Consider the following 20,038-nt stretch of genomic DNA (forward strand, 5'->3'; position numbering starts at 1 on the left):
CTTATGGATCTATAATAACTGTGGCTTTACCCACTCAGAGGAGTGAGCATAGAGAAATTCAAAGTCACACCTCTTGTAGAATTCTCACCTTCAGATTACTGTTTCTTTGAGAAATGAGGATGTTGCTCAAATTTTTTTTTTAAAGCCAGAAGAATGTCCAATCTCATTTTAAAAGAAAAATGAGCAACCTGTTCTCAAGCTGATTGCTTCCCAGTTGGAATAGAGAAGAGAACACAGGACAATGGCACCTTTCATTTGGGAGCGGCCCCATCAAAAACGATGGGATGCGGAGCCACTCGGCAAGGACAAATCCATGAATTGTGGTAAATGAGTGACCTCATCAGCATTGCCGTCATCACCGCAAATTGTAAAAGACTGCCCCGCAAACGGCAGAAAATGGGTATGAAGAATAAGAGTAAACGGTCTGAAAAAGTGACCAAATTAAAATCTGTGGTTACCACCTCGATAAATACATAATCTGCAGTTTTATGAACGATCTTTTATGTTTACTTGTCCCGTAACTTCCCCAAGTCATCACAATCATTCCCGACGATTCTGGGATCAGCCCTCTGGATTCTTTGGATCATTTTCTTTGATATTGCTCCTCCCCGCCCCCCACAATGGCTTACCTGTAGTGTCGGGAAATCTCTTCTTCCACCTGGGTAATGAAATCACATTTGGTGCACGAGTGTTCTTTGCCTTCCTTGACAGCCGGCTGCCCATCCGATCCTTGCAGGTGGTTGGCTTCCTGTTTGACCTCCGAAGCTTGGGACTCATGCACACTCTCGTAGTGGAAGAGGAGGACATCTACGTCAGGGGTGGAGAACGCGCACTGGTGGCACTGGTGTTTGACTCGCGAGCTTCCGGCTGCCCCCGGAGACAAGTGCAAAAGCAAGAGTGCACAGTGGGAACAATTACTTTTTCTACAAGCAAATGGGTAAGTAATTTCTCCAAGGTGCTTTTCTGGGCTGCAAAGGCCTCTGGGACAGAAGGGACAGTGCTTAATGGTACATTTATGAATGTTATGGAGCTGCTGATAGTGACGGAGGAGTGGCCCCACTACAATGACGTCAGGGCCGTGGCTTTTGGAGTATCTAAAGTCACAGAACTGACAATTATAGCTCGTTACCATATTATCCTCTGCTCCCTTGCTGGAGAAGTCCTTCTTTTTAGCCCCACTAGAGCCCTTGTCTGCCTTGGCCATTGGCTCCCCTTCTGCACTTTTGGCTAGATCGTTCTGATTAATGACAGAGCCCCTGGAAAGCTTATCATTCAACTCTGGGTTAAGGCCGCCTGACTGCGCTCCTCCGTGCTGTTTGCCATAATGTTCTAGCAGTTTAAGCGAGCTAGATGACTCACAGCTGAAACTACAAAATTTACACCAGTAGTAACTGGTGGCCTCTGTACCATTTTGTCTCGAGGAATCGAGGGGCTTGATGGGCACTGAGTAGCCAACAGGAGTGTCATCTCCCGTCTTGACCGTGATCTTGTCCTGCCACTTTCCCAAGTCTCCAGAATCACTGGACCGAAGTGCAGGGATGGACTTGTTAGAGTTTTTCTCTGAAGGCTTCGCACCCTCCGAGGAGGGGAGGGAAGCTTTGATCTTGTTCGGGTGTGTCTGAAGAAAATGCTGTTCCAGTTCAGCTGAGGAGCTGCCCATGTAAGTGAAATTGCAGAATTTGCAGCGGAAGTACTTGGTGTTTCCCTGGCAATCTGGAGTTTTCCGCCCGATGCCAATGAATGTTCCACCCGAAGTGACCTGGTACAGAAGAGATGGATGTTACTTCAAAGGTATCGTTAATTTCGTGCTCTCTGTAGGAGGGAGGAGGGGATATGGCCAAGTATTCCACATCAAAAAATACAATAGTACTTCTGCTTATTATGAAATCACTTGAATAATCAGAGCCAAAGAAATGCACTCTTCATGTCTCAATAGCTACTCTTTGAGAGGCTCATTATGCTAAACATTTTTGGCCAAAGTAACAGATAAAGATAAGTAATGAGGACTATAACTAATTCAATGGATTTAATAAATACTTTTCTTAAAAAGCCAAGAAAACAATTTTCAAGTAAGTAGGTTTTACTACGGTCTCCTTCAAACCGCATGCTTGCAGAAGTATCCAAATCACAGTGGATTTCTTCTCATGAAGTTAAGGGTTGCTGTCAAAACTAGAGGCAGTTGCTTAGAGATTACTCAATGCAGACGTTCTCCAAGGAAATCCTCTGTTCAGTTCCTATAGCAATGAAGCTTTGGGCAAAGATGAAGTCTACCTTTTGGGCAAAATAAAGGTGCTAAAATGACCACACAAAATGCCTTATGATTAAAGCCCAAGCAGGCACTCTTAGACCAAAAATGAAATGAATGCAGTGGACCTTTAAACCAAAAATGAAATGAATACGGTGGACCTGAAGTCTTGGTGAAGAAGGTCTAACGTAAAAAGTTTAAAATGTTTCCCAACCTAGGACAAAGGAAAAGAAGAAAACCTTCCAGGGCCTCATCTGATCAAGGCTCTGTCTCAGTGGGTCATGGGGATGTTCAAAGGCCAAAATAAAATTGTCCCACCACAAAAATGATCACAGCTCTCCTTTCTATCCAAAATTATAGAACTGTACAGCATTAGGGCAATGAAGTCATTCAAAAGTCACTTTATATAAAATCCTTCCTCCATGTGCCCTGCAAAGGGCAGCTGAACTAAGCGCCACTGCTGAGTAACCAAAATTCCTGGTTTAAAACAGAGTTTTTGATAGAAATGCTCCAAAAAAGGGAGAGATTTCCTCTTCTAACTATCAGAGAATATCTGAGTTTTTCTAGCTACCAGATGTAATAGATTAAGCACGTGACATAATCATGTTCTGCCTTCTTCAACAGCTGCTCAAAAGTGACATGCGTGATCACTGCTCATATCCAAATCACTCCATGAGGAAAGGCTCAAGCATCTCAAAAATCATTTAAGAAGTTCTACTTAATATGCAAATAATATTCCTTTAGCACGCTGAGAAACACGCTTGCACCTCTATTGTACAGGACTGAGAATGCAGTCCATTCTGCCACTTAAAGAGAGGTTGTGAGATTGATCAAAAGATTTAACCTGTCTGGCCAAGAATTATTCAGCTGGGGCCACCTCTACATTTGTTTCCAATATTACAGTTCCTGGAAATGTGCATGATCACAGAAACAGCTCAACACTTACTGTACATTAAGGTAATAATTTACAAACGTCTCCTACAGCCTTTAATCGAAGGATGACAATGTTTCACTTTGGGTGATGTCTACATCCACCATGGCAAGCACACAGACTCCCATCTGTCCACAACAGCCAGGCATCATCTAACCAGAAGGGGAAAAAGGGGGCACCCTCCCAGCCAGCAGCCTGGCCACTGGCTGTGTGAGAGATGTCAAAGCCAGACCGCATGAGGATACAGCCGATATACCCTTCTAACCTAGCATTTCAGTGACTAGAACGACTAAAATGTGCCCTGGAATGTCATCATATTGCAAAATCCCTCCATCTATTTCCCAGCTCACTAGGGGTGAGGAGGAACCTTGTTTCCAAAAACAAAACAAAGCATTTCAGTGGGATTCCATCAACTCTGGTAACTTTGTTCAGGAACTTCAACTTGAATCAAAAGGGGCAAATGCAGAAGTATGCCCTTCTTCTCTCATGTGAGCAAAACGAGCAAACCAAAATTTTCTTGCTTTAGCTACCACACTGCTTCAGAGTTGTCGATCTTCCAAACATAAAATGATTTTAACTTCTGCTTGTAGAACAGGGATTCCTGAGAAACCACAATACATCATCACTGTATCTTTGATTTTGCAATCTCCAAGCCACATATTCCATGTCTACCCTGAAAGGGCTGAACAAGGAGCACTTAGAGGCCTAAGGAATCCCTAAACATAGGATGTTGAAGCGAATCAAAGTTACTACTATGCATCACAGCATCCCTTCCAGTATTTGACAAAAACTTTAAAAATAAAAATTAAAAAATCCAGGCTAACAATGACTACTATCAGGTGAAGAGACCGTGAAAGAAAGGCCGTGTGGTAAACAGACAAAAAAAAACCCCAAAACTTCCAGTATCGCATTTTGGTTTAGGATTAACTAAGTTACCGTGAAAACCTCATTAAATCTTTTAAGTTGGTGGTATTTGTGTGTCTACAGGTCGTGTTTTTTACCCAGGAAAAACCAGCCAGCTCCATTATTATTTAAGATGCTCTTTCAAAACCACCCAAGCAAGCAAACAAAAACACAAGGATCTCATTTAATGACAAGAACAATAATATTGACATTTCTATAAGGTTATCTATTTGTCTTCTTGGTAAATAGCAGTAAATCATATTAGTTTTTATATTACTTAAAGCTAGTGTAACTAGCTTAAAGCTAGTTTTATATTACTTAAAGCTAGTATAGCCATTATAAAAATATGTAAAAAATTATTAAAAGCCAACTTTGGGAAACATTGTTACTTAGTGTTCTATTCCTTTGCTCTTCCAAAAAGATTTAAAGGCTACCCTTGCGGCCATTTTTATACTTTCTTTGTAAGAGATGGACACTTAAGTCATAGTGAAATAAACTGATGCATATCATTTAAATGCCATTCTAAAATAAAACATAATTTATTATTTTAGGAGACCATACCTAAGACTACTGACCATATTCACTGTATTTTCATGATCCATAAGCGTTAACTTAAAACAATTCTTTCGTAGGTTAAATACAAATACACAGCATCAACAGTTAATACAAAATAAGTGTTTGCAACAACAGTTTCTTGAATCTTATTGCCAGGAAACAGCACCTACACAGTCAGAGAATTATTTCAAACTTTTCAAACGGTCAAACCCAGCAAGGAGTAGAAAAAAATTCCCTCGCTATGACTAGACTGAAAAAAGAGATCACAAACAGAATAAACAGTGTAAGTTTCAATCTTTTTTTCTTTTGCTAACCAGAATTATAATTACAACCTGTTAATCCAGCAGTTCCTTTGACATGGATATGCATATTTTAAAATTTCTATTAAACTGTAAATTATGTTTGGACCAAAAATTACACCTATTCGTTCATCTAATTAGTAGCCACTGAGTATTTAGTTTGTGCCAATCTCTGGAATAGATACTGGAATACAACAGTGAGCAAGCTAGACCAAATCTCTGCCTTTAAATTACTTATATTTGAAGATCGAGATTTGTAGATAATAGTATTAATCTTTACTTGGATTTGTTTGCTCCCGAGGGAAGTTCCAGAAGTTAAAGTCTGTGCAAAGACACATTATTTAACCCCCTGGCACCTCAATCTCCTCATCCTTATGGATATAAATAACAGTGTACACCTTGCCATCTTACAGGATTATTGTGAGGATCAAGGGGAAGAACGTAGCTGAAACTGATTTGTAAACTCAAGATCGTGCCGTTCAATAGAACTTTCTGAGATGATGGAAATATTCTGCAGTCCACCCTGTCCAAGAGGGTAGCTCTGAGCCACACGTGGCTACTGAACAACTGAAACAGGGCTAGTGTAACTGAGGAACTGATTTAAGTAATTTTTATTGATTTTTCATTGATTTAATTTTAATTAACTGAAATTTAAATAGCCACATGGAACTAGTGTATGCCATGTTAGCATATTGTAAGAGTACTATACACATGAATGGGATCATTATTCAATAAAACTGGACTATCTAATTTAATTTGTCCTGCTAATGGGGTGAAAAGGCTAAACAGTGGGAACATGGTGAAGTCATTCACTGACAAACTCATAAACTTGTCACTCCTAGTGTTCTTAGCTGTATACGAAAAGGTTCGATTCTGTTGTTAAACTAATGCTTCTGTCTGACTTCCTTCTTGGACTGAAGGAATGATATTTTATCCATCCTTGGAAGTCAGCAGGGGCTCAATATACTGGGTTTGAATGAATGAAGTTATTGTGGTAGATGCGGGCACAGATGAAAATTTGTCCCCAAGGCCCCTGAGTTACCTGGGATGAGAACACAACTGTAATTCACACCCCCCTTATTGACTCAACCGGACATATTTGAGCTTCTTCAAAAAACTGAACAAAATGCATCTTTCACCCAAAAACCAGCGACTCTGGAGCCATTTGCTTGTGAATTATAGTTAAACAGAAACACTAGACTTACCTGTTAAAGGCATGAAAAAGAACAGATTTGAAGTCATTTTTCACTGATTGAAGACTGTGATGGCTTTTCATTCCATTTTAAACTTAGTTTAAAAAACTACTCCTTCCATGTAAGTATGTTTCATGGCCTTTGTTTCTAATTTATTTACGTATGCCTTTTCACAAAAATGTTTCGCTGTAGAAGTTAGAAATATAAAGGGCTGGCTTTTTGCAAGGTCTTTAACCTTAATTCATTTACTTCCTTCTAATAATACGGAACAAAAACTGGTAAGAGTAATATCTAAAAGAATATGTCAAAGGAAAATATTTTTTTGAAGCCTCAGAACTCTTGAAATGACACTTCAGGACATGTACTTCTTGTCAGGGGAACAAAAAGGGTTGTTTGAACTAAATACAAACTCTTCCTCAGATGTGGTTCATTTTCAAGTACTATAATTGATAGCAACAGAGACAATTAGGAGGGTACTAATTTAAGGGGAGTTGAGGTTATGGGCTGATAGTCAAAACAGTAAAACCTTCACTTAATAAAAAGCTAAGTTGCTAAAAATCACTGCTCAAAGACTGAAGTTACAAATAGCTTGAAGAAATCTGTCAGGGCCGATCTCGGCTGAAAATAACTAGAGTCAGAATCAATGTGCTAATCCACACAGGGAATGTTTCTGCACTGTACAGTGCTTCAAAAAAAACCAGTGTGGCATAGAGTGTGCCACAGTGATGGACCTTTGGTGGAGACGAACTGTTAGACAGTTCAGTAACCTATCTAATTGGATGGTGATCTTCTTAGCCCCATGCTACCACACCCTATTCCTGGCTTTCCTGGAGTCACCACAGTTATTCCTGTAAATACTCTTTTCCACAAAATAAGTAACAAATCCAATAAAAAATTTGAATAATAAGAGCCAACCAATTTTTTTTTGTGGGGGAACCAAAACTTTATATAAGGGGTGATTTTAAGGGTAAAGTCCTGCATATTTTAAATTATGCACATTTTTATTATCAGCTTTTGGATTACAGCCATCAACAGTCTACCCCAACTGGTTTTCTCACTTCACTCGGCATAATACTGACCTAAGTCTCTACGGTTACTTGGTATTTGGGCTGACAGAATACCAATAAATCTTAAAGTCAGTCTCAAGAATTTGGGAAAAACAATATTCCACAGGGAGAAATGCAAAACAAAACAGAAAATGCAAGGCAAGTGGATTATAAAGCTGAGTGCGTGATCCACAGAACTCGTCTCCTGCATCTGACCCAACTTTGCCACTGGCTCAGGATGGAGAGAGGTAAGAATTGAGTGTTTGTTCTAAAGAGTGTCTTAAATGGGAAAAACACGAGAGTGGAATCACTGTGTTACATCCTTCCTCTAGGGAGGATGCCTACTATGTGCCAAACACAGATGATCCACGGAGAAGTGACAGAGCCCCAAACCCCAGCACGTCTGTGGTCTGGGGCAGAAAGCTCACAAGCAAATAGATGACAATAGCGGAGGGTGTGCTTCTGCTGAGAGAGGTACCAAGTTCCATGACAACACAGAGGAAGAGAACCTACGCCCCAGTGACAGGTCAGCAAAGGCTTCCAGAAGGAGGTGACAACCAAGCTGTGGACTCACGAGCTGGCACTGGACCAGAGCCTCAAAAGCAGTGACTATGGAAAAGCTTTTCGGGTGCAGGAAACAAAGCACAAGACAGTGAAACAGTGCAAGTTGCTCTCGGGAAATGTGAAGGGAGACTGGGGGTGAGAGAGAATTTGGAATAGTGATGTCTTATCGGAGAGAGAGAGTTCTACTGAATTATACAAGGATAATTAAAATGATACACATTTTATAGGAAGTAGACCTATCCTTCCTACAAAACGTAGGGTGGTAGCTCTATAAGCAGAATTTTTAACAAATAAAGGAAGGAAGGGAGGGAGGATGAAACGGAAGAAGGGAAGGAGAGGAGGAGGAAGGAGGGAGAAAAGAGAGAAAGGAAAAGAAAGGACAGGAGAGGAGGGGTGGAGGAAGGGGGGCTGGGCAGCAAGAGCAGAAGAGAAAGGAAAAGAAGAGAACAGAAGGGATCGGAAAGAGAGAAGAAGTAACTAAAGAAACCACTAAGAATTTGCTAAGTAAACACGAAGGGTGGGGGTGATAAAGGCGTCAAGCAGGGAAGACTGAAGCAAACTACTCAATTGTTCGTGGGGAGACACACACATCAGAAAGAAATCCAGGGTAACCCTGGCATTTCCAGCCTCGCCAACTTGGAAATGGGAGTAGAGAACAAAGAGAGGGGTAAACGCTAGGGAAGGAGCTAACAACTTGAGCTTTATGCACATTGACTTTGAGGTGCCAGTGGAACATCAAGGTGGAGCCACCTATCAGCTGGAAAAACAGGTCTTAGAACAAACCACTGTTTACTATAAGATCCCCGAATATACATTGTTACTGGACTCATGAAAGAATTCAGGTGCTCTTTAATCTGACATCAGCAGGTCATCTGAGTATTAAAGGGGAAGTGGGAGACAAGTGAAGTATTTCTCAAGTCCCTCCCTGCAGCCCTACCCCTCACGTTCAGAATCCAGGGAGACCATACAGCTCTGAGCTCGGTCGGGGTATGCAAGTACGTGTCAATGAGACACTCTAAAGGCGTTCTGATGTCTTCTCTCCCGTTCCTGTACTTCCTCGCAGGCAAAGAATAAAAGTTTAATTACAAAGCCATGGAGAACATAAATGGGAGCCGGATGCATCTACTTAATATTTAACCTTCATAGAAAAACCAACCCTTAGATTGTGCCTAGTAACCGGAAGAGAAAAATACAACTCTCTGGCCATATATTAAATCATAAATCCCTAAAACAAAGTCCTCCAAATGAGGGGAATATGAACAAAATCAAATATGTGGATAAAATGTGGCTTCGTTTCGGGATAAAACACTGCCTTCTTAATTGATTAAATCAAAATCTGGCCCTTCCTCACTTTATCAGAACGACTTTCGGTAGCAAAAGTACCAGTGAAAATGGATCACAGTAATTAAAAATAGAAAAATGAGCAAAATTAATTTTCTTTTCAATGATTTCAATTCTGAGCCTAGTAAAAGTTCAAATAAGGCAGCATTACACTGCAGGGATTGGACGAGAGATAACCTCAAAGAAATCAGTGAGGTCCCCAAATTCAATGAGATTCACAGAGTATGCATCAGAGACCCCGTGTACCAGCTTTGTATGTCCTCCCTTACGTACAGTTGGCCCGTCTTCCAATGCTTTTGTAGTTGAAGTAAACTCAAGTCTTGTATTTGGGAAGGTCATATGTCATAGTGGTTGTGAAGACTGGTTTTGTAGACAGGGCTCTGAGCTCAGTTAGGCTATGCAGTACATGCAAATGAGAAGCTTTAAAGGCATTCTGCTGTCTTCTCTGCCTCACACCCATTCCTGCACTTACTCACAGGCAAGCATCCTATGAACCCCTTGCACAACTCTGTGACCTTGGACAGGTTACTTCAATTCCTCTATGCCTGCTTCCTCATTTAAAAAAAAGATGGACATAATAGTAATGTCTACTTCAAGGGTTTTTATGAAGAGAAGTTAACTAGTACACGGACAGAGCTTAGATCTACCTATGCACATAGGAAATCCTTAATAAATATTAGCTGCTGTCAGAAGTGAATCCAAAATTGGAAGAAAATCCCAAAAGACATGTACAATTTTGATTATATAAGCTACAGATGAAAAATAGTAGGGATCAAATTACAAGTAATACAAAAAAATAAATTTTACATTTGACTTCCAATTTAAATAAAGGTCTTTTCTGATATTCTGAAAATGCCCAACATTTACTTCAAACTTTAAAACCATATGATGAAGAAACCAAGAGGTCGGTGGTCTAATGATTCTCAGAAACAGACTCCATGAAGGAAATCAGAAAATGAAAGGGAACTGCTCCCTCCAAACTTTCCTGGGGTGAGACACTGCTTATGGATCCGTGTTTCCAATAGCTGCATGTATGCTGTAATTATAATGACCCAAGAAACAGAATGCACTGACTAATCCGCTGACTTGATATGGTTAGCAGGGCAGGCCATTTGAGGATAATTTTTTTAGCTTTTTAAAACATTTTTATTAAGAGTTAAGTAATGTTAAATTTGATTATATGCACTAATAACCATGATTTCTTCTAAACATTCTGCCTAGAGAGAGATACGGATATTCAAGAAAGCGATACATGTTCTTTAAAGGATAGCAGGTAAGCCAAAAATTAGAGAGAGGTCGACATTTATCACACTGACGGACCCTCATGGAGCAACAACAGACGGAGACTTAACCAACAGGCAGGCAGTGAAGATGGTCAAACTATTCTACTCCACTGGGGTGTGTAACACTGTCCAGCTGGGTCATCTCCATGATGAACATGACCTGGTAAATGCCAGAACTTTGCTTTGCTTGATGGCCTTAGGGTGAGCATATGTTTTATTTAGCACACTTTATTACCTGTTAAAGAGACACAGACCTGAAAGCTGGTATGGCTTCATATGACAAACATTCTGTACTCTATAGACAGTCTGAAGTGATTAAAGTCTCATTCACTAGTTGTCCTAAAGTGCAATTGTTCTCCACTCAGAAAAACAAAGAAACAGAACCTGCTAAGATCTACAACTTCCCTCCTCCTCCAGATCAAAGGAAACTCCAAGGCAAAAAAATAAATATTTGGAAGTGAAATTCAGGAAAAGTCAAAATAAACCAAAATGAGATTAATGTTCTCTGATTTTTTTTTTTTTTTTCCTCCCGGACCAAGCTGTTAACCCCCTGTTCAAATGAATGTACTGGCATATGTTAAGGATCTATAAAGTTCATAAGAGTTAAATATGTTGAAAATACAAATACAAAGGATGACTTCCTATCTCTAAAATCTGTTCTTCCTGCTCCTAACGTGACACATTGTGCAACTCCGATAAAAATATTTACAGAACAGAAATGTAATGCTCCCAGCTCAAACACAAGACAGTAACTGGTAAGTGAATAGTGAAATTTTTTCTATTAACCTTCAAATTTCATGAAAGGCCAAAATAAATTTAAGAGCTGGAATCCCATAGCTATGGGAGTCCTGAATAATGCCGAGTGACAGAAAAGGTATACTAATATGGAAAGGCGACACGGACATCGTGAGCATTTATAAACGTGGTATACGTTAAACACTTTCCCGTGGGAAGCACATCTTGACAGGGCTCCGACTTTTATAACCTGATCTAAGGGCTCAGAGCTCCCCCATAAAGATGACGCAAATGCCCTAATGCACAGCACATTAAGGCCTAATGAAACAGCAAGGTTGGTGTTTAACAACTCAGGCCTCCATTCAGCAATGGTTTAAATATAAGCATAATAAAGCAGATTAAAAAGAAAGAAGCTGTAATTACTTTTTGAAGAGCTCAACCTCTCGTCCTATTATTGGTCTATATGTGAGCCTCAAAGTCTGAATACTGGCAATAAAAATTACATGAAGGGCTTCCCAATCATGTCACATCTATTATTTTAAAAAATGTAAGCATAACAATTGATAAAACATGCAGATCACATTTAAAAATTGAGAAACTAACATCCCGGTAGAGTCAAATAGCTCTAAGCTAGCCATTGTATCTTTTCTTGTTTTTCTTGCTAAAGAATTGACATCCTTCTGATTTCAGGGCTGGGCATGCTACCTCAAGGTATGGTGAGGGGGGTGGGGGCGGTTTGAGTTCAACACACAGGGAACACTGTCCTGGTTTTATGATGCCCCCTTTAAAGTGACCTCCATTATCCAACTGGGGCTCTATCTAACTCTGCAGTATAAAGAAACCTTGTGATTTGACACTATTTTTTTAGAAATACCTAATTCTTTGACTTCCTTATTTGTAATAAAATTTACACAAAAGTGAATATTGTCAGCACAAGTATGTCTAAACTTCCAATTATTCCCACAAATACATGTCAAATAATCTGGACTTGGAACTGGAAATCTTAACATTTGTTTAAATTATTTCTTTTTCCCAACTGTCTATCTCATGTTTGTAACCAAGTCAGTTCAAATTATTTAAAACCATCCATGTCGAACCAAAATATAGATCAAAGCCATGGAGTTCTTAAGTCCTCTCCTTCTGGCTTCTGTTCCTTCTTTCTTGGCCTAAAATGTCATAAATCTATCATTAACCAACAACTGTCCTGAATGTTTAAAAAAAAAAAAAAAAGCCAGTTTAATTGAAAAAGATTAATGAATTGGTCATCTAATACTTCAATTAGCTTAAATTACAGATTTATATAAATAATTCCTGAAATTGACTGATTGCTGGGCTGTAATACTCATATTTACCAACATCATTTTATCAGAATACACACAGCCATTAACTTCCTACAAATCTCTGACAGAACCGCGTTAAAGAAATTCTATAGTCAGCATTTTCTCCTGCACAGCCTTTAGTCCCCACACAGTTCAAGAGCCAAGGAAAGAAAGCTCTCACATGGCATTTCAGCACAAACATGTGTGGGTAAAAAGGGGAATTTCAGATGTGCTTTTATTCAGCTTATGCATACAGGGAAGCCGCTCACCATTTATTTCGGCATAAAAATATTAATAAGTTACTTATCTTCAGACATGTTTCTGCACCAACACCTGGTGTATGGGCAAAATACTTAAGATCAGCATTTGGCCCAAAAGTATCTTTAGTGCTCTATTCCTAAATCGAACAAAGTTAACTCTCTTTAGGCTCGTTTCTAGATCCAATTGTTTCTTTGAAATAATCATCTGCTTTTTTCCACAGACTGCTTTTTTCTATTTCTAGCCCTATGATTTCTCTGAAAAAAAAAAAATTGATCTTAACAAGATTATCTTCCTGCTTGCTTTTTCCTACCACTTTCTGTCTTCTTTACTACAGCACTTGGTAGACAGCACAGTCTAGGATCAGCTGTTTTATTTCTCCTTCTATTAGTTCAAATTCAGAGAGCTCACACATCTGTTTTATTTCTAAAATCTCTGCCCAGGAAAAGTGTCCAGCTCATTCTACCCAAACATAAACTTTACTATAAATAACTAAGAACCTAACAAATAACTGTTTGGGGGAAATGGAAGTGTGTTTAAAAAATCTGAGTTCTTCCAAATCATCGGCCTCAGTAATCTCGATTTTAGAGCCTTCCTGACAGCGCAGATCAGCTTCCCTCAGAAGTTGTCCCCAGAGTGAACAAACTGAAACTCCTGCCGGAAATCCAGGTATTAACATCATATTACTTGCTAATTATAAAACACCATTTCACATACTGACATTATTCACTTCTAGCCCTTTTATCTAAAACACGTATTTGCGTTCCAATCATGGTTTGACAGCAGAGTGTATCTGACATAAGACAGTGAAATGATCTTTAATAAGACAGCAGTTCAAAGCATGCAGCTTTCATGCATAATAACTATGTTGGCTTAATTTGCTGCTCCACAGAAATAATTCTATTTGTGGAAATTCACAAAGTAAGACGGAATTTTTAAGAGAGGTCTACAAAGATGAAACTGGCTTTTTAAGAGTTCTTTCTATCTCCCTTAAAGTGATAAAATTGCTGTTCTGACATTTTTAAAGGCTTGGAAATTTCTCTTCTGATTCTTTTTACAAGGACTGCAAAATATGTTCCCTACCTGTTATTTACAATTCCTTTGCCTGCCTTTCTTAATTGGAACCAGGTCAATAGAGAGGTCTAGAGCAAATGTGCCAGAGCTATTGAGTTGATCAAAATGACTGATATTTTAAGGGATTGAGGAGGTCAAGTAAGAATGATGTAATTTCATTAGTTCCCTGGTACTTCTTCTAATCATTCCTAAAGAAGGTTACTATTACATCTAATATGTTTTGAAATCCACTGGCCGAATAATACAATAAAAATCTACAGACTAAAACAGAAACTAATACACTTTCTCAAGCTGACCATGAGTTTCGACTATGCTAAAATTGCCAAAATGAAACGAATACATTTCTTTAGAGTCAGTTCTGCATTTCATTCTATTTGAAATGGTAGATTTTTTTTTCATTTCACATATGCCATAAACTAAAGACAGAAGAGTAGATCAAAAAGGTATGCCACTTTTAATAAAACCAGAAATCTAAATTACTGCTAAATGCTTTCATAAATTACTATTTTCCTTAAATGCAGAAAAGAATGCTTTATTGTCCCTATAATCAATGTAAACTTTTATTTCCAAATTTTCATTTGCAATTATGTTCCTTTTTCTGGAGTATATCTCTGCAACTGTCAATATGACCCAAATCTAGTCCAATTGGATTGACATTGAGTATAAAAACCAAATCCTAATGCCAGACACAGGAAAGATCCTCATTGAAGGAAAGATGATAGTGAAAGATTTCTAATCTAAAACTAGAACAAAGCATAAACTACCATCATGTGGAACCATAAAGATTAGTGGCATTTTTGGAAGACTGGGAAAACATCAAATTACCATGAAATATTGCCAGAAATATGAAGCCTAGCTAATCCCATGAAAAGACTTTTCCCAACCTAATAGAAATATTGAGATTATTTTCCATGATAAGAGATGAAAGACACCTCTGCATACACATTTGCCTAAAACAGCTATGGAATGTGTCCATCTGTCCTGCTGAATCTAGCAGGCCACCCCTTTGGTATCGGGAGCTTGATTTTAACACACGTGTACGAATTCACATTTCATTACTACTCGCTTTTTCTGTAAGAAGAGGTAACAGAACAGAGCACCAACCTGCACATCGTAGGTCCCATTTAGTAAAACAGGCCTTGAAGAATTGATGTCCTGAAGCACACCAGAGAGCACGGAACGGTTGACCTTCTGGAAGTCTTTGGAATGGCTGAACTGCACCATGTTGTGAAGGGCCAAGATTTTGCTGTCCAGCTCAGCATCCTGCCTGGTGCGGTTATGCAGTCCTAAGTGATACTTTCGGAAGTGCTTAATCAGATCTGTGGGGTCATTGCCGTAGTAACCATATCCACAGATATTGCATTTAAAGTCCTGAAGCTCTGGAGACAGAGGTGCCGGGTCTGGGTTGTCATTTACCAGTAAGTCAGTTTTGGATTTATTCAGTCTTACACCCCCATCTGAAGGCACTTGTGGGTTTTTTGAGGCCACTGAAACTGGGCTTGAGCCTTGACAATTGGCTTGACCACTCTGCGCTTGCCCTGTTTCCTCGGTAGCCTTTGGTGACATCTTATGATCTTCCTTTGTCTCCAATGAGTCCCCTGATGGGGTGCAGGCCATATCTTGAGGGTCATCTGCCTCTGCTCTTTGAGGAGACTTCAAGGGCTCACAGACTCCCCCAGCAGCTGGAGATGAGAAAGCCAACATATTTCTATCTGTCACCTCATCATGTGGATGCGAGGGAAGGTTTCCTCCTTTACTGGGGCTTTCATAATTGAAGCCAGCCTTCTCGCTCAGGACTGAGCTTTTTAAGCCCTTCTTGATGCTAGAGGATGGATCTTGGCCATGCAAGCTATGTTCCTCCTTATTATTCAGTTCTGCTGCATCACTCTGATCCGTATTTTCTGACATCTGATCTGCAGAAAATTCTTTGTTCTTTCCAGATACCTTGCTTTCTGTACCTATAGGCTCCAGGGTCTGGCCCTCGCCTTCGCTAGCAACGTTTCTCAGAGGGGGGTTCTTTTTCCGGACCATATCTGTAAAAATGCAAGGAAAAGGACATGCAAGGTTATCTGAAAGCTGCAGATATGTGATCTAATCTAGAGCATTTTACTTATTCTATTCAAGGCTTTATAAGGTGCATATAAAAAAACTTCCTCTAGGAAAAAAGTGTTTTAAAAATAGCAAAAAACGGAGACTAAAGCAAATATTTACACTTAGAATTATTTTTGTCATAGAGTGGCTCATTTACTATTTTTAAATGGTTTTATGAATACCAAGATATTGATTATTACTAGCTCTATTTTTCCTATTATTCTTGTCTGCCAAACATTTTTTGCTCACTTTCTTCAGTTATAGTTGATGATATATATATATATATGCTTATTTATAATCCTTATATATTATATATACACATACTATGTTTATAAAATAGGTATACATGTTTATGTTTACAGAATATATATTACATGTTTATTTATATGCTATGTATATATGTATATAAACAACATAAATTGGAACTCAATATTGTTACACACTGTGCAACCAAGATATAAATATAGTTTCAACCAAAATATCCTCATAGTCAAGAGACAGAAACAGCATGTTATAAACAATGTGAAAACTGCCCTATTACTTTCAGGAATGAAGGGTAACAAATGTTTCATCTCTGTCCTACTGATAAATCTCTTTAAGCCCCATTTGGAGACCTTGCCTGAAAGTCAGGAGGAGGACCTGGGACACATCAGAGGGACCAGGCTGGGTGTACTGGGGACTCTATCGAGCATGATGGGGAACCTCACTAAGTCCTGGGTTCTTACGCCCAGCCAGGTGGAGACAGTACCAATCCCACCAGCAGGAGCAGACTGGAAGATGACAGAAGGACAATATTAAATTGAACCATATGACATTGTCATTTGTAGCTCAGTATGGCAAAATGTTAGGTTTCCATGGCTCACCTTCACGTGCTAGCTCAACTAGGCCTTTCAAGTTCGTGGCATCAATGAGTACAGTCAAAATAAGAGCACTGTGACAAATTCCTCTACCAGAGTCTAATGAATCAGAACTTCGGTACGAGGAGATAAGAAACAATCTGTGTTGTGTCAATAACAAAAAGGCAGTCACAGAGGCTCGAGGGAGAACTGAGGTTCATGGCTCATGTTCCTTAATCCCCCAGCTGAAAAACTGCAAGTGCTGTGTGAGTTGTCACCCAAACGTCGCTTAGGAAAATCCACCTGTGACTGACTAATAAGACAAGGCTTCTTCACTGGCCGACTCTGCCACAGGGGCAGATTTAACATTTAGTTACACCATGATTACCCACGATGTCCTGAGAAAATCCAAATTAATAATAGGTGTCAGTTGTTTTCATCTATAATTTCTCACAGGTACTAAGAAGCCACCCTGGCTTTGGATATATGGGTGTACCTTCATTTCCGAAGAGCTGGTCAAGTAAAATTTTTGTAATATGAATCACTGAACCAAGATATTGCCCTCGTTGAGTATAAAGAATTGTTTCCAAGGTCAAAATTCTAAAGTCAAAATAAAGTCATTATTTAGTCAAAATACTAAATAATGTCAAAAAGTGTAACTGTGCTTAAGAAAGTACACTCTCCTTTCTGTATAACAATAACATTAGTCATTAAATATACATAGAATATGTATATGTTCCTCTTGGAACAACAACAACAACAACAGTTATAGGATGAAGGACTGAAGTGTCAAGTACAAGTGATGCTCGAGTCACCTGCATGACCAAGGCAGGGAGTGGGGAGGGAAAATGGTCTTCACCTTGGTGTCATTACCGTTAGTCCTAAAGTAAACTAAGCTAGGTAACCCTTGTTTAAAAATAAAAAAAAAAAAAAAAGGAACACTGGTTAACTTTTTTTTTTTAATGTTTGCATTTTAATGTCTCATCTGTTGATGTCGACATTTTGGTAGACATCTAGTCCTCTGTCAGAAGTGACAGAACTTGGGGACTTGTACCTACACACAGAAGAGTGCAGGGCAATTTTACTGGTAGTCAACAAAAGGAAAACTAAAAAGGAAAGAAAAAATAATAAAATGGAAGTTTAAGAAATCAGCTATCATTTAAAATACAAAAAATAATAATAAAAAAATATAAGACCTTGAGTAAAAAAAAAATGCTATTCTTAACTTGGCCTACATTCTAGCTTATAGAGTATCAGCTATTCCTACACATAAAACTGTGCTGATTTGCTGTAGCGCCTCCTGCCTTTCCCTCCTGAATTTCCTGTTTGTTTTTTCTATTACACATAAAGTCTTTAGTAACCATTGCAATTTAATCTTTTCTTGGACAAATACTGAATAACCATACCATTTGTATTTCAACATTTTCTCCTCACTGTAAGTTAACCCTAACGATAGTGCCACCAAAATGAAATAAATAAGGTTACACAGAAAAAGACAAAAATCTATATGAAAGGCAGGATCCATAAGGAAATGAAAATGAAATAATCCAACTCATTAAGATCACCCTTCCATTAAAGTGAAGAGAAAATGGTTTCTGCCCATATATTAATGTCAAGGTGATCAGAAAAACAGCAACACTTTACAGAGCAAGGAACTAAGATAAAATACTTAAAAGTGAATAGACATAAATATGTTAATATTGAAAAATGTAACTTGTTTTTCAGAACAAAAAGAATTAGAACTTGCTGATTTATTGTTATCATGCAGAAAAGTAATAGGTCATAGTTTAAAAGGTACTGAAGCAGCGACTAAAGCAACGAAGAGAAAATACGATTAAATTATCATCCTTTCAAATTTCAGTTCCCTCTTCCACCAAGAACAGACCTTTAGAACCCATATGACTCACTGACTCCTTATACTGAATAGAGCCCTTAAAAATATACATCGCAAAGAATGTCAAACTGCTAAAACTTCAAAGAAGTATCAGAAAGGTCATTTGTGTTTTCTTTTTTGTTGTGGGTGGAAGGGGCATGTTCTTTTTAGTTTCTTTAAAAAAAATCATGGTTAATTTAGTTGACTATACTTTGAAGTAGTTATAGAAAAATAATTTTTTACAGGAATCATATCACCGTAATTTTTCAGAATGACATATTATGTAAATATAAGCACATTTGCAATACTTCTAAGTGGAAGAAACTCCCCTAACAAGTCATAAGTTAGATATCGTAAGGCTACAGCCACCCTCAAGTTATTATCTTTAAGACAAATAACAGATTGCACGATGTTTTACTGTGTGCCAAGAACTTTTCCAGTTAACATTTTCACTTGAAAAAATAGATCACATACTTGTAAAATCATACCCAGCATTGACTTCATAAGGCATGTGGCTTTAGAGTGCTTTTTACAATTATTAATTCTATTAGTCAACTAGCAGGAGGCTAATGCAATTGTCTTAGAAGACGCTCTGAAGACACAGAAGACATTTTGAGAGCTGATCTGTACATCTGCAAAACAAAACAAAACAAAATATTTCCTTCCTAAATGATGTAAATATGCTTTAACGTATCACACCTAAAATACATTAATATGCCAGCACCACAGGCTGCTTCAAAGATACCTAATAAATGCATGAGCAAACCTTGAGCAAGTTCTTCCCCCACCCTGGGTTTTAATAAAACAGCAGGAAAAGAAGGAACGTGATATAAAAGATTACAGAAGTCATTTTCACAACAGACTGTGATGTATGATTTAACCTCTAAAACTCCCAAACCCTAAGGACCAGAATACTTACCTACACTGGGGTGGGGATAGATAATCTTAATTAGTAAACGTGGAGGGGACATGCTTCTGGAAAAGATACCAGGTGTACCTACTGATATTATACAGTCACAGCTGAAGACAAGAAGTGGTACGCATTGCAAAGCTCTTCCAAACTCACATCAGCAGTGTATATACCATGTGGCTGAGGAAGGAACTACTGCAATGCCATCAAGAATTGGGATCTGTGTAAGCCTTCCCAACAGTTACGGAAACATTACACACCGTAACACGGGCTATCTTTTTAGCTAGTTTTACTAATCTTCTATTTTCGCTCTTGACAAATAACTTCATAAAATTGTGATTGAACCAGCTTTCAACCCTCATTATCCCATCATCTTTATTATCTGAATGAAATTATCAAGGCAGGGGCTCAGTTGGTTAAGCATCTGCCTTAGGCTCAGGTCCTGGGATCAAGCCCTGCCTTGCTTGCCCTGCTCAGCAGGGAATCTACTTCTCCCTCTCCCTCTGCCTCTACCTACCTCTCCCCCTGCTCGTGCTCTCTCTTGCTTGCTCTCTCAAATAAATAAATTTAAAAAAAAAAGAA

The 20,038-nt window shown here is 38.7% G+C and overlaps 1 protein-coding gene across 12 annotated transcripts in view; it reads right to left on the reverse strand.

Moving 5' to 3' along the window:
* Positions 1-20,038, reverse strand: part of TRPS1 (transcriptional repressor GATA binding 1) — a 251,388-nt gene that overhangs the window by 188,047 nt on the left and 43,303 nt on the right. For 7 of the 12 annotated variants that reach the window (XM_032415616.1, XM_032415621.1, XM_032415619.1 and 4 more), the window contains 3 exons: positions 19,021-19,178; positions 14,851-15,779; positions 630-1,759 (listed from right to left, as the gene is read on the reverse strand). In XM_032415616.1, coding sequence (XP_032271507.1) covers positions 630-1,759; positions 14,851-15,779; positions 19,021-19,057 — 2,096 coding nt within the window. In that variant the 5' untranslated portion in view covers positions 19,058-19,178. Of the gene's footprint in view, positions 1-629; positions 1,760-14,850; positions 15,780-17,169; positions 17,666-19,020; positions 19,179-20,038 lie in introns of those variants that run through there. The other 5 variants (XM_032415626.1, XM_032415625.1, XM_032415628.1 and 2 more) reach the window with 4 other exon arrangements.

The sequence above is a fragment of the Phoca vitulina genome, unplaced genomic scaffold (assembly GCF_004348235.1).
Source record: "Phoca vitulina isolate PV1807 unplaced genomic scaffold, GSC_HSeal_1.0 scaffold18, whole genome shotgun sequence".
NCBI lineage: Eukaryota > Metazoa > Chordata > Mammalia > Carnivora > Phocidae > Phoca > Phoca vitulina.